The following is a 14,840-nucleotide window of genomic DNA, read 5'->3' as shown; positions in this document are numbered from 1 at the left end:
GTAGGTTGGTTAAAATGGGACTCCAGTTGCCAACAAACCTGGATGGTGGAGTGAAATGTCTGTTTTCTTAAGTGTCCTTAATAATTCAAAAAATATTTGTTGTCTGTGATGTATGAGGCACTTAAAGATTCATAGCAATATTTAAGATGTACCAAAAATATAAAGGAATGAAGCATTACCCATACAGTTGAAATCCTGTATACCCTCTCCACAGTGTTTCTTTCGTCTAATATAATAATTATTTTCCTACAGTTGGTGTTTTCAGAGACATTATTTTAAGCTTTTGGGTTGGAGTCAGATAGGTTTTCTAAAGTGAGAAACAAAATTCAAAGCTTCTTTCTAGACAATTAATAGGTTTAAGGGATTAGTTATCTATTTTTTAAGAATTTATTTTCTAAACTAACATGGAGAACATTGTACTGAAAAATCAGGTGTAATCAGGTGTATATTATTAGTTGATGGTTACAAATAGGTTCTAAGTTTGTAGAAGTCCTCCCATGTTTGTTTGTTTTTCATATTTTTAATGTAAAATATTTATAGCAAAATTTACCATTTTAATCATTTTTAAGTGTACATTTCAGTGGCATTAATTTCATTAACCATGTTGTCCAATAACCACTATCTATTTCCAAAGTTTCTCATCACTTCAGACAGAAACTGTACCCATTAAGAAATAACTTCCCCTTTCCTTCCTCTCAGTCCCTGTTAATTTCTAATCCACTTTCTGCCTGTAAAAGTTTACCTATTCTAGATATTTAAGTGGAATCATACAATATTTGTTCTTTTATGTCTGGCATTTAGCGTAATGTTTTCAACATTCACTCATGTTGTAGCACGTATCAGAACTTTATTTCTTTTTATGGCTGAAAAATATTCCATTGTGTGTTTATATCGTGTTTTATCCATTCACCTGTTGGGTTGTTTCCACCTTGTGCTTGTGGTAAATAATGCTGCAGTGAACATTGGCATACAAGTATCTGTAAGAATACCTGTTTTCAGTTCTTTTGTACTTGGAATGGATTTGCTGGGTCATATGGTAATTTTATGTTTACCATTATGAAAACCTGCCAAGCTGTTTTCCCCAGCAGCTGCACCCTTTTACATTCCCACCAGCAATGTATGAGGGTTCCTTCCAATTCACCAAATCCTTGCCAGTCAGCAGTTGTTATTTTCCAGCTTCTTTTATTGTCCTCTGGCTTGTGTTGTTTCTGATTAGAAGTTGATGATAATTTTTTTTTTTTAATGAAATGTGTCCCTTTTTTCTCAGTATTTTCAAGATTTTTCTCTATCATTATTTTTCAGGAATTTATGATATGGCTGAGTTTGGTTTTCTATGTTTATCTTGTTTGAGATTCTTTGAGCATCTTGAATCTGTGGGTTTATCATCAAACTTGGGAGATATTCAGCCACTGTTCTTCATATATGTTTTCCACAACCACCCACCCCCCTTCACTTTTCTTGGCCTCCAATTACATGCATGTCAAAATACTTGGTGATTTTTCACTTTACAGATTTTTTTTTACATCTGATTATTTTATCTCTTTTATTTATTTTCCATCTCCCCCCTGCCCCAGACTCCCCATTTTTAGCTTCTTTTCTCACTGTACTTCAGTTTGAATAGTTATTATTGCCCTGACTTCAAGTTTACTGATCTTTTATTTGCCAGTGTTAAATAAGCTCTTAAGGCTCTACAGTAAAATTTTATTTCAGATACTGTATTTTTTTGTTCTAAAAATTCCATTTGTTTCTTTCTAGATGTAGTTTCCATTTCCATGTTCATATTTTCATTTAAATCCTTAAGCATATTTATAATAACCTTTTAAAGTTTTGTTATGTTGGGTCTTGAGTAGCCCTTACTCTAAATCTAGTTTAACCCTAACACGAAGGATGGACTCTTCTGGGGTCTCTCCTAAATGCACTGGATGTTAAGTGAGGTCTCTCTTCTGTCTGGCTGGTCAACTCCATGTCAGCTTTGGGTACTATTCACTCAGCCTTCCAATTCCTGGTGGTTGTTTCCTCAGTAATTGTTCTTTGTGGAAGTTACACTATGCATTTGTATCTTCTTATTCAGAATTTCACAGGCCCTTTATTATTTTCTGGAGCAAAGTGTGATTCTATCTTATGATATTTCTCTATAGAATTACAGAAAAGGAAAAACATGATTAGTATTATGAAATGACATTTGAAGAAAAGAAACATGTTGTAATAGACTGCAGAGACAGTGTAAACAAAAATCCTTTTTCCTGTAAAAGGAACAATCTTTCCATCGTGTGTGTGTGTCTGTGTGTAATCAGAGTTTTCATGTAAATTGCAATGTTTGAAATTTTATGGGCATTAAATATATTCTATGTAAATGCGTACTTAATGTTTTCATAGTTTATACACTTTGGGTCTATGGTATACGTGAATTATTCTGTGAACGTCACCAGTGTACTCGTACAGTGTGATTCATTTTGTGTATTCATGTTACATATATTTGTCATGAATTACCTAAAGATAATTTTAGTCATATGTCTTGGTGGGATCTGGTTCTTTGGGAAAGATATATTTTTTGATTTTTAACATCTCTACCCTTTTCTTTTTTAACTCTGTGTCAGTCACTATAGATTGTTATGCTTTTTTTTTTTTTTTTTTTTAGATTTTATTGGGGAAGGGGAACAGGACTTTATTGGGGAACAATGGTCAAATTGTTGTCCTTTCAATCTTAGTTGTGGGGGGTTCTGTTCAGCTTCAAGTTGTTGTTCTTTCAGTCTTAGTTGTGGAGGGCGCAGCTCAGCTCCAGGTCCAGTTGCCGTTGCTGGTTGCAGGGGGCGCAGCCCACCATCACTTGCGGGAGTCGAACCGGCAACCATGTGGTTGAGAGGACAGGCTCCAACCAACTGAGCCATCCGGGAGCTCAGCGGCAGCTCAGCTCAAGGTGCCGTGTTCAATTTTTTTTAGTTGCAGGGGGCGCTGCCCACCATCCCTTGAGGGAGTCGAGGAATTGAACTGGCAACCTTGTGGTTGAGAGGACACGCTCCAACCAACTGAGCCATGCGGGAGGCAGCTCAGCTCAAGGTGCCGTGTTCAATCTTAGTTGCAGGGGGCAGAGCCCACCATCCCTTGCGGGACTCGAGGAATTGAACTGGCAACCTTGTGGTTGAGAGCCCACTGGCCCATGTGGGAATCGAACCGGCAGCCTTCGGAGTTAGGAGCACGGAGCTCTAACTGCCTGAGCCACCGGGCCGGCCCCGATTGTTATGCTTTTTTAAAACAGATTTTCCCTCCAAAATAATGGCTTGAGATAACAAAAATTATTTTTCACTCATAAAAATTCCATTAATGGAGTTGGGTGACTCCATGACAACTCCTCTGTATGTTGGTTCAGCTTTTCAGGCAGTGTCAGTTCTTATCACACTTTTGCATATCACAAAGAGCATCTATAAATCACCAAGGTAGATAAATAAGATCATGCTAGGGAGGGGTCTCTTGTTTGCAATTAGGTACTTGGCCCAGAACTGGTGATGTCATTTCCATCCATAACCCTTTGGCCAAAAGTAGTAATATAGCCATATTCAATTGTAAGGAGCATGAGGAAATATCTCCTTGCCTTAAGCCACCAAAGAAAGGAGACCTATTTTTGTAAGAGAATCAGAAATCTCTTCTACAAATATCTAGGCCCAGTATTCTCATGCTTTATACTTGCCAATTCTCTTTTGAAGTTACCATTAGAATTATCTGTTCCTCATCATCTTATCTCTCATTACCTTAGTTCAGTGATGCCCTCTAGAGAGGAACATTGAAACATTGTTGATACTGAAACATTTAATTTATATCAAAATGTAATGATTAACTTAGTTGGAGAGGCCGATGGAAAAGGTTGTATATATATGTGGGAGTATCAGTATAAATTCATGATGTGTTTTAGTTTCCTAGCTCTGTACTCTGAAAAGTCTGAGAAATAATCACTAATATCGAAGCAATAAGCACCCTGATTGTGATTTGTAAATATCATTTTCCACTTAAAGGAACCAGGAACATGTTGTCATACCAGAAAGTAAAGAAGTTGTCAAACCCTACTTAGAGTCATATAAAAAGGATTCAGGAGCCAATTTGAACAGTCTTCATCAAAGGGATGAGCAAAGATGGGACATTTGATCATCAGTAAGGATAACTAACTGTAAGGAAATCGGTACATATCAACTATGATATTTTTTAAAACACCCCCTTTGGACACTGTCAAGGATTTCCGATACCACCCCCAAGATTCATGATTCACTAGACGGACTCACAGGACTCAGCATATATAGTCATACTCACTGCTGTGATTTATTATAGCAAAAGGATACAAAGCAAAATCAGCAAAAAGGAAAGGCATATGGAAGCTCTAAGCTTCCAAGAGTCTTCTTCCATTGGAGTCACACAGGATGCATTTAATTCCTCTAGCAATAAATTGTGACAACAGGTGTGAAATGTTGTCTGCCAGGGAAACTCATTAAAGAGGCTCAGTACCCAGGGTTTTTATTGGGGTTGGTCATGTAGGTACCCTCTATCTATCACAGACCAAAATTCCAAGCTTCCAAAGGGAAAGCAGGTGTTGAGCATAAACCTTATTGTTTGTACAAACAGTTTAGGCAGTTAGCCACATTTAACATTTAGGGAATGGTGGAAACCTTGAAATCCAAGTTCACAGATGTTCGTCATGGATGGGCTAAACGTGTAGGCAGACCTAAGGATAGCAACCTTCGGTGGTCTGTATTTTCTTTTTGTGCACAGATACCTTTGAAAGATGCTGGCAAACCAACTCATTATTTAAAAACTGATTAATGAAGGAAAAGAGTCAAGCTGGCTGTGCTATACAAAGAAACTATACCTCAGAGTTACCAAATAGTCAATAAGGAGAATTTTCTTTATAGAAGTATTCCAGCCAGTAAACAAAAGAATAGTAGAATTGTAATTACCAACGTTTTTTTTAAACCTTTAATGGATGTATTAATCTAGACAGTGATTGTCAATAGCTACTAATATCACAAAAAGAGAGATAAGCAGTCATATGTGCCTCCTCCTGGAGACATAATAGCACCATCTGGGAGATGGTTCTTGCCAAAACATATAATTTAAAATTGATCAATTCTCTGGATCTAACTACCACTACACAGGAAATACAGAGGATGGAAGATACAATGATGAAAATGCAGACCTTGGAAAACTCCACAGGACAAACCTCTTGGTTTCTTTAGCAAATATATTGTGAGGGGAAAAAGTGAGAGAGGGTGGGAAGAAGAGAAAGAAAGAAAACCTACAGAATAAAAGATTTAAGAGATTAGCAATCAATTAAAACATTTTTAAACCTGATTTGAACAAGTTGAAAAAAATTATGAGACAATGGGGGACATTTGAATACTGACTCAATAGTTGATGAGTCTGGGGAATTTTTAAATTTTTTTTTTTTAGTTTTTGTTTCAGCCCCCTCAGGCTACTGTAACAGAATATCATATTCTAGGTGGCTTATAAACAACAGAAATTTATTTCTCGCAGTTCTGGAGGCTGGGAAATCCAAGATTAAGGTATGCCCGCAGATTCAGTGTCTGGTGAGGGTCCTCAGGCTTCCTGCTTCATAAATGGACTTTTTTCACTGTGTCCTCACATGGCAGAAGGAGCAAGGGAGCTCCGTCAGGCCCCTTTTATAAGGGCACTGATGCCATTCATGAAGGCTCTGCCCACATGTCCTAATTCTCTTCCAAAGGTCCCAACATATGAATGTTGGGGAAAGTTTTTTTTTTCAGTGTGATAATGACATTGTGGTTATATTTTTAAAGTATCTTGTACAGATACATAATAAAATATTGACATATTAAATTAAAAACTATGTAATAGTTTTTTATAAGCACAGAGTAAGAGTTGTGTAGACATTTCCAGAAAAATCAATTCTTCATTAACAAATTTAGATCTGCTAAATTTCATGTGAGAAAATTGGATTTATTAGAAATAGCATCTTCATAAGATAGCACAGAAAAATTTTGATATGGAGAAAATCTTCATTAAAAATTTAAATGGAGAGTATTGATTCTTACGAACATTATGTAAAATGAAATGAAAATTTAAAACATTAGTTTGGTTCTCTTAACTATTAATCAAGCATTTTAAGAGGTATGCTAGAGTTTACTCAGAAAAAATGTGTTCCAAGGCTAAAGTCATGAGCTCATCGATGCTGAATTCTTACTAATTAACAAAGGGGAGTCAAGCTCTGGTTTCTACCTTTTGCCCTGAGAATAGTATTTCCCACACAGGGGTTGCTCTTCAGCCTGGGTCCTGGAATGAGGAGACATGTGACACATTGCTTCTACTTACATGTAATGGAATGGAATTAAGGCAGTAAGTTATGTGGTTTGCCCAAGATCAATAGCTGGTAAATTAATAAAGCCTGGCTTCAAATTATCTCTCTGACTCCAAAAACCATGGTACTAGAAAGCAGTATGCACCACTTACTACTTTCTGCAAGCAAGAGTGGAATACCTTTGTACCTTATTTCCAAAAGACAGAAGAAGGAAAAGGACAAGGGCCATAGAGCAATAGTTGAAACCGACACAACCTTTCCTTAACTCTGGAGACCTATACACATGTGCCTTTTTTAATCTTTTAATTTTCTTAATATATTGTAAGCCTATCTCTGAAAATGCAGACTAATTTCCCTCTCTTGTGAACTAATTGTATTATTTACTGGGATACCATTGTCTGAAAGAATGCTAGTGAGATCATTACAAGCATCAATTGTATATATTAGTGTAACAATGTGCCAAGTCTCACTCTGGATATTCATGGCTACCCCACGTTTAAGAAAATATGTTTTTTATTTTCCTTTATTTTTTAATAGCTACAGAAAAGTTATTAAAGGGATGTCTAAAGGCCTTAAACAAGTTATAATAAATATATTATTATTAACTTAGGTGCTTTTTTAAAAAGTGGCTTTCAAAATAATATCCTTGCTATCCTGTGCACACCCCCTCTCCTCAATCTCAAAAACAAAGCTGAGTAGAAATGAGCGTGGCACTTAATATTTCATAAGTATTAAAGCGTTGTCAGTGGTAAGGTGGCCATTGATTTAAAAATAACTTTTTTGGGGTGAAAAAAGATATTGCACATTAGATGTGTTACAAGCATGATGATTTCAGGAACATTAATAAAAGGTAGAAAATACGTCTTAGAATTCAGGAAATGTGATTTTCCTGGGCCTCCTTTCTTCATCTATCAAATGAACTGTTGAATTTGATGGATTTAGAAGGTTGTTGTTCTTATACATTGGGAGTGAGGTACCAGTATAATCCAGCATTCTAGCCATATGTATTCAGAACAAAATAGTCTACATTTTACAAATACTTACAAAACTGAAGGTCATATCTTAGTCAAAATTTCTTGGTTAATTTTTACCCTTACTACTTCAGTTTTTTTTTTTTTTTTTAAGTAAAGTCATTGAAGTGACTAAAACTGCATTTTTCAAGTTAAAGTGAGGAGTAAAGGGATTCCAAAGACAGTGTTTATAAATTGAGTTTGTGATCATTTGAAATTGTTTAGTTTAATTCTCAAAAGATTTCACCAGAATGGTGTACATTTTGCTGGTGATGTTTTTCATTTCATATAATACTACTGCAGAATGTATATAGTTTATACTATAGAACTATGAAGTGGTTAAGAATTCAGTTTTAGGAACATTTCTTCCCTAGGTTTGAATCCTGACTGCCACTTCATTAATGTATGACTTTGGACAAGTTACCTAGTCTCCTTGGGTTTTAGTTTTCCTTGACAGTAAAATGGGGACGCCAGTAATACCTTCCTCATGGAATCTTGAGGCTTAATACTGGTAAACCACTTACAACAGTTACAGGTCACATAATTAGCATTTAAATGTTAGCTATTGTGTACTTTTACACATCCTATAAACACGTTAAATTTTTACTATTATTTCATTAGATAGCCAGTTATCTTTTAGAGCAATTAAAAATAAGAAAACAACTATATTTTATATTTACCTTCATTTATGCCTTTTCCTACTCTTATTTTTTTGTAAAGGTACTTGTATCTGTTTGGTATATTTCCTACATCCTGAAGTACTTTCTTTTGCCCTTTTCTGTAGTGTAGGTTTGCTGGGAATGACTTTTCTGTTTTTATTTCCCTAAAAAAGTCTATTTTTCCTTTCTTTTTGAAAGATGTTTCGCTGGGTATGAGTCTCAAGTTTTTTTTTTTCTTTTAATGCTTTAAACATGTCACTCCTCTGTTTTCTGGCTTCTGTAGTTTTTGATGAGAATTTTTTTTTCAATGTAATGTCTTTTTTCCTCTGCCTTAAAATTTTCGCTTTGTGTTTGGTTTAAGTAGTTTTGAATATGATTTATCTGGTTGTTTTGGGGGGGCGTGGTTAGAGGTATGATTTATCTTTCCTGTTCTCTGAACAGTTTTTATCAGTTCTGCGTCTATTAGTTTTAGAAAATTCTCAGCTGTTACTTCTTTAGATATTTCTTCTGCCCCACTCTCTTTTACATCTAGTATTTCAATCACATGTATATTAAATTATTTAATGCTGTCTCACAACTCTTGGATTTTGTTTTAACCCCTTTACCTCCACATTTTTTTCCCTCTGTGTTTCATTTTGGATAATCTCTTACTCCATTCTGTTGAGTTCACTATTGAGTCATTCTGAAACTTTATTGAACTCTTCCATGTTTTCCAGTATGTTGGACTTTTTTTGTTCTTTGCTTCCAGGTGTAACTTATACTTTGTGGTTGAAAGATGTTTCATATAGGACAGTAGAGACTGAGCTAAATAGTATTTATGCCTGGCTAAGTCTTTAGCATGAGTAGTTGAGTCAGTCTGGTCTGTAGTTGAGCTGTATTTTTGTGTTGCTATGGTTACCCACAGTGCACTATGCACTTTAAATTCCAGTCTAGGGTTACCTTGTTTACTGGAGGATTTTTCTAATGTCTGCTCTACCTTCAACTTTTGACCTTAATTTCTCTTTGTTACTCTACCTCAGAGAGGGTCTCTCCACACTCTTCCCTCACCCCCAGCAGTAGACTGCTGTTACTTATTCCTCATTGTTTGCTAACCCAGTGGTGCAGGTGGGTGAGGGGTGCTAGGATGGGGGACATTCTCTGTTGTCTTATTTCTGTCTCAGTTTTAGGCAGGTATTGTGTCCTTGATCTTGAAGAGTGAGACTTTCTCAGTGGTTTCCCCCCCTAGTGGTAGGGGAGCTCTAAAGGTCTGGGGCTATGATGTTTTTCTGCCCCTCCCCCAGGGATAGAGGTTTCTTTTCTGTTACCTTCCTCCAGTTTATGATGGAGCCAACCAGTAATAGTTATTCCACAAAGTGTATTTGTTATGTTCTTTTTTTGTTTTATATGTTCTGATCTGGAGCCATCTCCCTATGCTAGTTTATTGGTAGGTTTTGCTATCAATGGCATTAGAGATATACAATTTTTGACATCAGCTCTCAGAGTGTTATTAAATATATTTATAAATATCATTTAATGAATATATCTTTTAATTTTTAATACTGACCATTTAAATTTTATTTATTGAACTATTGTTTAATCATGCATTTTATTGACAAAAATTCTGCTTGGTAGATACTAGGTGTTTTGTTTTGTTTTGTTTTGCAACACAGCACTTCTGACACCAAATATGTGTTGTTTTATCCCCCATATCAGCCAGTTCTCCAACTGGGTGTCCTATACTTCAATTAAGTTCTTATACTATCTACCCCCACTTCGCATGCCAATAGCAGTTTCTGGAACTCCCATACTTTTGACCAATTGGCTATATAAATCGAGGGTTCCCATGACCCCCTCCTTGGGTTTGATAATTTGCTAGAATGGTTCACAGAGCTCAGGAAGGCACTTTAATTACTATTAACAGTTTATTATAAAGGATACAACTCAGGAAACGCCAAATGGAGAGATGCATTGGGCAAGGTATTGGGGGTGGGAGTGGAGCCAGGAAGGGAATGGTGCACAGAATCTCTCTGTCCTCTGGGGGTGCTCCCCCATTCCAGCACCTTGGTGTGTTCACCAACCCAGAAGCTCTTCAAAACCTGTTGTTTAGGAATATTTTATGGAAGTTCTATTACATAGACAAGATTGATTGACTCATTAGCCATTGGTGATTAACTCAATCTCTAGCCCTCTCCCCTTCCCGGAAATTGGGGAGTAGGGCTGAAAGTTACAACCTCTAATCACATCGTTAGTTCCTCTAAGAGTATTAGCTCCCATTCTGAAGCTTTGTGAAGGGCCCACCAAGAGTCACCTCATTAACATAAACTCAAGTGTGCTTGAAAGGGGATTATTATGAATAACAAAAAACGCTCCTTTCTCATTCAGGAAATTCCAAAGGTTTTAGAAGCTCTTGTGTCAGGAACCTGGAGGAAGACAAATACATGTTTATTATATCACAGTATCACACTACACACTCAACAAAGAATTGTTGAATGAATGAATAAAGGGATTGCTGTTGCTCTCCCTTTCTTATGCATAGCTTCTCTTCATTTCTGATTACTGTAATACCCATTTCTAAGAGTGTAAAAAATATCTTTTGGGGTCTCTATATTTCTTTTTTTAAAAGACCTTTTAGAGTGACTATATTTTACATAATAGTGTGTAAATTTAAGGTGTAAAACATGTTAATTTGATACATTTATATTTTGTAATATGATTGCCATTGTATTTCTGAACATTCGGTTGAGAATGTTGATCTTTCAAATCAAAATGATGTAAGTTTTACAGAGGTTGAAGGAAGTTCTCTAATCACACAAAATCCTTATCACATTATTGGGATTATTGAGGGGGAAGGACCTTTATCTTCCTGGACCTTGCTAAGGACTCCAAAGAGAAAGAATAAATATTCAGTGTGTGAGTCAGTGAAGTACATACCTGTGCTTTAGAATGGATACAGTCTGTTCTTGGCTCAGTGCCATAACAAGGTGTGAAAGAGGAAGAGGGAGAAACTTAACATCATCTCACTGCAGTTTACCAGGGCCTTGTTTAGAGAGGGAGACAAGATTTGTTAAAGGGGTTAGCAGTCTCAAATTTCTGAACAAGTACAACATTTAAGATTGGTTTTATCATTTTCTCCTAGGTGATTTACTGTTCTTTTGGTGGAACATCAAAAGGACTGCACTTCAATAATTTAATAGTTGGACTTGTCCTTCTTACAAGAGGCAGAGATGAAGAGAAAGCAAAATGTAAGTACATTTATTGTCTCAAAATGATAATACGATATCTGGGTGCAGAATAATTTACCTTAAAATTCTGATGACAGGCAAAGGATTTGAATTGATGTTTCTCCAAAAAAGATGTACAGGTGGCCAATAAGCTCTTAGAAAATTGCTCAACGTAACTGGTTATTAGGGAAAGGTAAATTAAAATTACAGTGGATACCACTTCACACCCACTAGGATTGCTAAAATAAAACAGAAAGATAATAAATCTTGTTGGTGAGGATGTAGGAAAGTTGCAAGTCACATACATTGCTGTTGGGAGTGTAAAATAGTACAGCCACGTGGGAACACTGTTTGGCAGTTCCTCAAACTTTTGTTAAACATCGAGTTATCCTATGACCAAGCAATGCCACTCCTAGTTGTGTGCAGAATAATTTACCTTAAAATTCTGATAACAGGCAAAGGATTTGAATTGATGTTTCTCCAAAAAAGATGTACAGGTGGCCAATAAGCTCTTGAAAAACTGCTCAACATAACTGGTTATTAGGGAAAGGTAAATTAAAATTACAATGGATACCACTTCACACCCACTAGGATTGCTAAAATAAAACAGAAAGATAATAAATCTTGTTGGTGAGGATGTAGGAAAGTTGCAAGTCACATACATGGCTGTTGGGAGTGTAAAATAGTACAGCCACATGGGAACACTGTTTGGCAGTTCCTCAAACTTTTGTTAAACATCGAGTTATCCTATGACCAAGCAATGCCACTCCTAGTTGTATATCCAAGAAAATAGAACACATATAGCTGACTCTGGAACAACGCGGGGATTAGGAGCCGCGGTTGGAAAATCCACGTATAACTTTTGACTCCCCAAAAACTAAATGGTCCCTCACTCAGTGTCCAGGAGGGATTGGTTTCAGGGCCACCCTTGGACACCAGAATCTGTGGATGGTCAAGTTCCCAGTATAAAATGGTGTAGATCAGTGCATACAGCCTGCCCTCTGTATCTGTAACTCCCAACTGTGGATCGAACAACCGTATAGATATTGAAAAAATCTGTATATAAGTGGGCCCGTGCAGTACAAATCCACGCTGTTCAAGGGTCAACTGCATTCATTAAAAAAAAAAAAAACACGTACATAAATGTGCATAGCAGCATTGTTCATAATTGTCACAAGAAGGAAACACCCCTGATGTCCATCAACTGCTGCGTCCAACACAAATGTGTGGTCTGTCCATACCATGGAATATTACTCGACAATCAAAAGGAGTAAACTACTGGTACATGCTACAACATGGATGAACCTGAAAACATGCTAAGGGATACATGCCAGTCAAATTAGGCCACATGCTATATGATTCCATTGATATAAAATGTCTAGGCTAGGTGAATTCGTAGAGACAGAAAGTGACTAGTAGTGGCCAGAGGCTAGGAGGAGAGGGACATGTGGAGAGTGACTGCTAATGAGTGTGAGGTTTCTTTTTGGGATGAAAATGTTTTAGAATTAGACAGTGGTGGGGATTGCACAACCTTGCAAATATACTAACAGCCAGTGAATTATAGACTTTAAAAGGGTGAATTTTATGGAATGTGTGTGGCATCTCAAAAAGCCGTTATTTAAAAAAAATTCTGATAGCATAGATTTAGCAATCTATTCTTGCCTTACTTCACAAGTAGAATCAGAAGTTCACTTACTTGATGTTTTATTACTGATTCTTGGTAAAAGATTTAGTTCTTTTTAATGGTTTTACTCTTAATTTTAGAAATTAATTTTATTAGGTGAATTATCTAAGCCCAGATGATGACTCCTCATCCATGACTTTTAAATCCCACTAAGCAGACAAATGTTATAATGAGAGTACATCATTCATTTTTCCCTTAAATATGAAAGGGAAGATAACCTTAGTTAATCATTGTCCATCCGTGTTTCCTAGGATATGTATTTATTTCCTTTTTTATAATTTTATTGAGATATAATTGACATACAATAAGATACATATGTATATTTTGATATGTTTTGAGATAATTTATATACCCACATTATTACAATCAAGGTAATGAAATTTCCATAAACCCAATTTTTTGTATTGGAATTTATCTGTGATCCTAGTTTTTTCAATAGTATCCTTCTACTAACAAACACATACTCTGGCTCCAGAGTAATTAAGCCAGTAATTAAAAAAATAACAATTCTTTGGGTCATAAATACCAACATATATTTTTAGATTTTTATTTTTATTATATAATTTTATTAGTTTCCCAGGAGTAGTGTAACAAAAGTACCACAAACTGGGTGGTTTTAAACACAGAAATTTATTATCTCAGATTTCTGGAAGCTGGAAGTCCAAAATTAAGATGTTAGTAGGTCCTTCCTTCCTCCGAAACCTGTAAGGAAGAATCCTTCCTTCTTCCTGACTTCTGGTGGTGGCCATCAATCCTGGGTATTCCTTGGCTTACAGCTGCATCACTCCAGTCTGCTGATCTTATCACATGGCTTTCTTTCAACTGTGTCTCTTTTCTTCTTATAATCTGTCATATTGGATTAGGCCCATCCTAATGACCTCATCTTCAGTTGATTACATTCACAAATACCTTTTTCCAAATAAGGTCATATTCACAGGTACTGGAGTTAGGACTTTAAATCTTGGGGGGGCGGGGGGGGGGACACAGTTTAACCCATAACCATTCGTCAGAGCATTCCAGCCACTTGTACTCCCCCTAAGAGCATCGGCCACAGGATGTGGGAGGGCAGACAATGGAACCCACAGGGACTTCAGAGGGAAGACTGTTTTTTTTCTATCTTCTCTCTTTCCAAATAAGATCCTATTCATGGCTGCCAGCAGGTTGGATGTTTACAAATTTTGGGGGGATGCAGGTCAACCCACAAAAGCAGTATTTCAAACATATGTACCTCCACCCAGCTTTATTATTCCTTGACATTATATCATATTTGCCCCATATCTTGTTTTTTAAGAAAAAATATTACAGCCAAGGTGAGGCTCTCTCTTTGTATCCTTCCATGGTCCAACCCCTGGACCATCCATGGTCCAACCCCTGTTCTTCCCTTCAGAGGTTATCATTCTCATGACTTTGGTGATCTTTCATTCCTCATGTAGATTTTTATATATCCTTAAACGTATCTTCAACTGTTTTGCAGATTTTAAACTTTTAAATGGTATATTATACATATTATTTTCCTTGAACATTTTTGGCATTTGTTCATCTTGAAACACTTTGTTCCTTTATTCTAACTGCTATAATAGTATTTCATTGTGTGGGTGTAGGTGTGTGTGCATGTGTGTATCTCAATTTGTTATTTGCTTGTTGATAGACATTTATCTTTTTTCCCCAAATTTTGCTACTACAGACAATACCCTGGACAACATTGTTATTCACGGACATGCACATGTATGAGAATTTCTCAAGGGTAGAAGTGGAGTTGCCTAGAACTTGAATTTCTAGCATGCATATTTACGTTTCCTAAACTTTTTTTTTTTAAAGATTTTATTGGGGAAGGGGAATAGGACTTTATTGGGGAACAGTGTGTACTTCCAGGACTTTTTTTCCAAGTCAAGTTGTTGTCCTTTCAATCTTAGTTGTGGAGGGCGCAGCTCAGCTCCAGGTCCAGTTGCCGTTGCTAGTTGCAGGGGGCAC

At 36.4% G+C, this 14,840-nt stretch overlaps 1 protein-coding gene across 2 annotated transcripts in view; it reads left to right on the top strand.

The window, feature by feature from the left end:
* Positions 1 to 14,840, top strand: part of USP32 (ubiquitin specific peptidase 32) — a 168,439-nt gene that overhangs the window by 71,252 nt on the left and 82,347 nt on the right. For both annotated transcript variants that reach the window (XM_019732553.2, XM_019732552.2), the window contains exon 3: positions 11,101 to 11,206. In XM_019732553.2, coding sequence (XP_019588112.2) covers positions 11,101 to 11,206 — 106 coding nt within the window. The remainder of the gene's footprint in view (positions 1 to 11,100; positions 11,207 to 14,840) is intronic.

This window comes from Rhinolophus sinicus, linkage group LG15 (genome assembly GCF_036562045.2).
Source record: "Rhinolophus sinicus isolate RSC01 linkage group LG15, ASM3656204v1, whole genome shotgun sequence".
Taxonomy (NCBI): domain Eukaryota; kingdom Metazoa; phylum Chordata; class Mammalia; order Chiroptera; family Rhinolophidae; genus Rhinolophus; species Rhinolophus sinicus.
The sequence above is the reverse complement of the archived record's forward strand: the minus strand, read 5'-3'. Positions and strand labels throughout refer to the sequence as shown.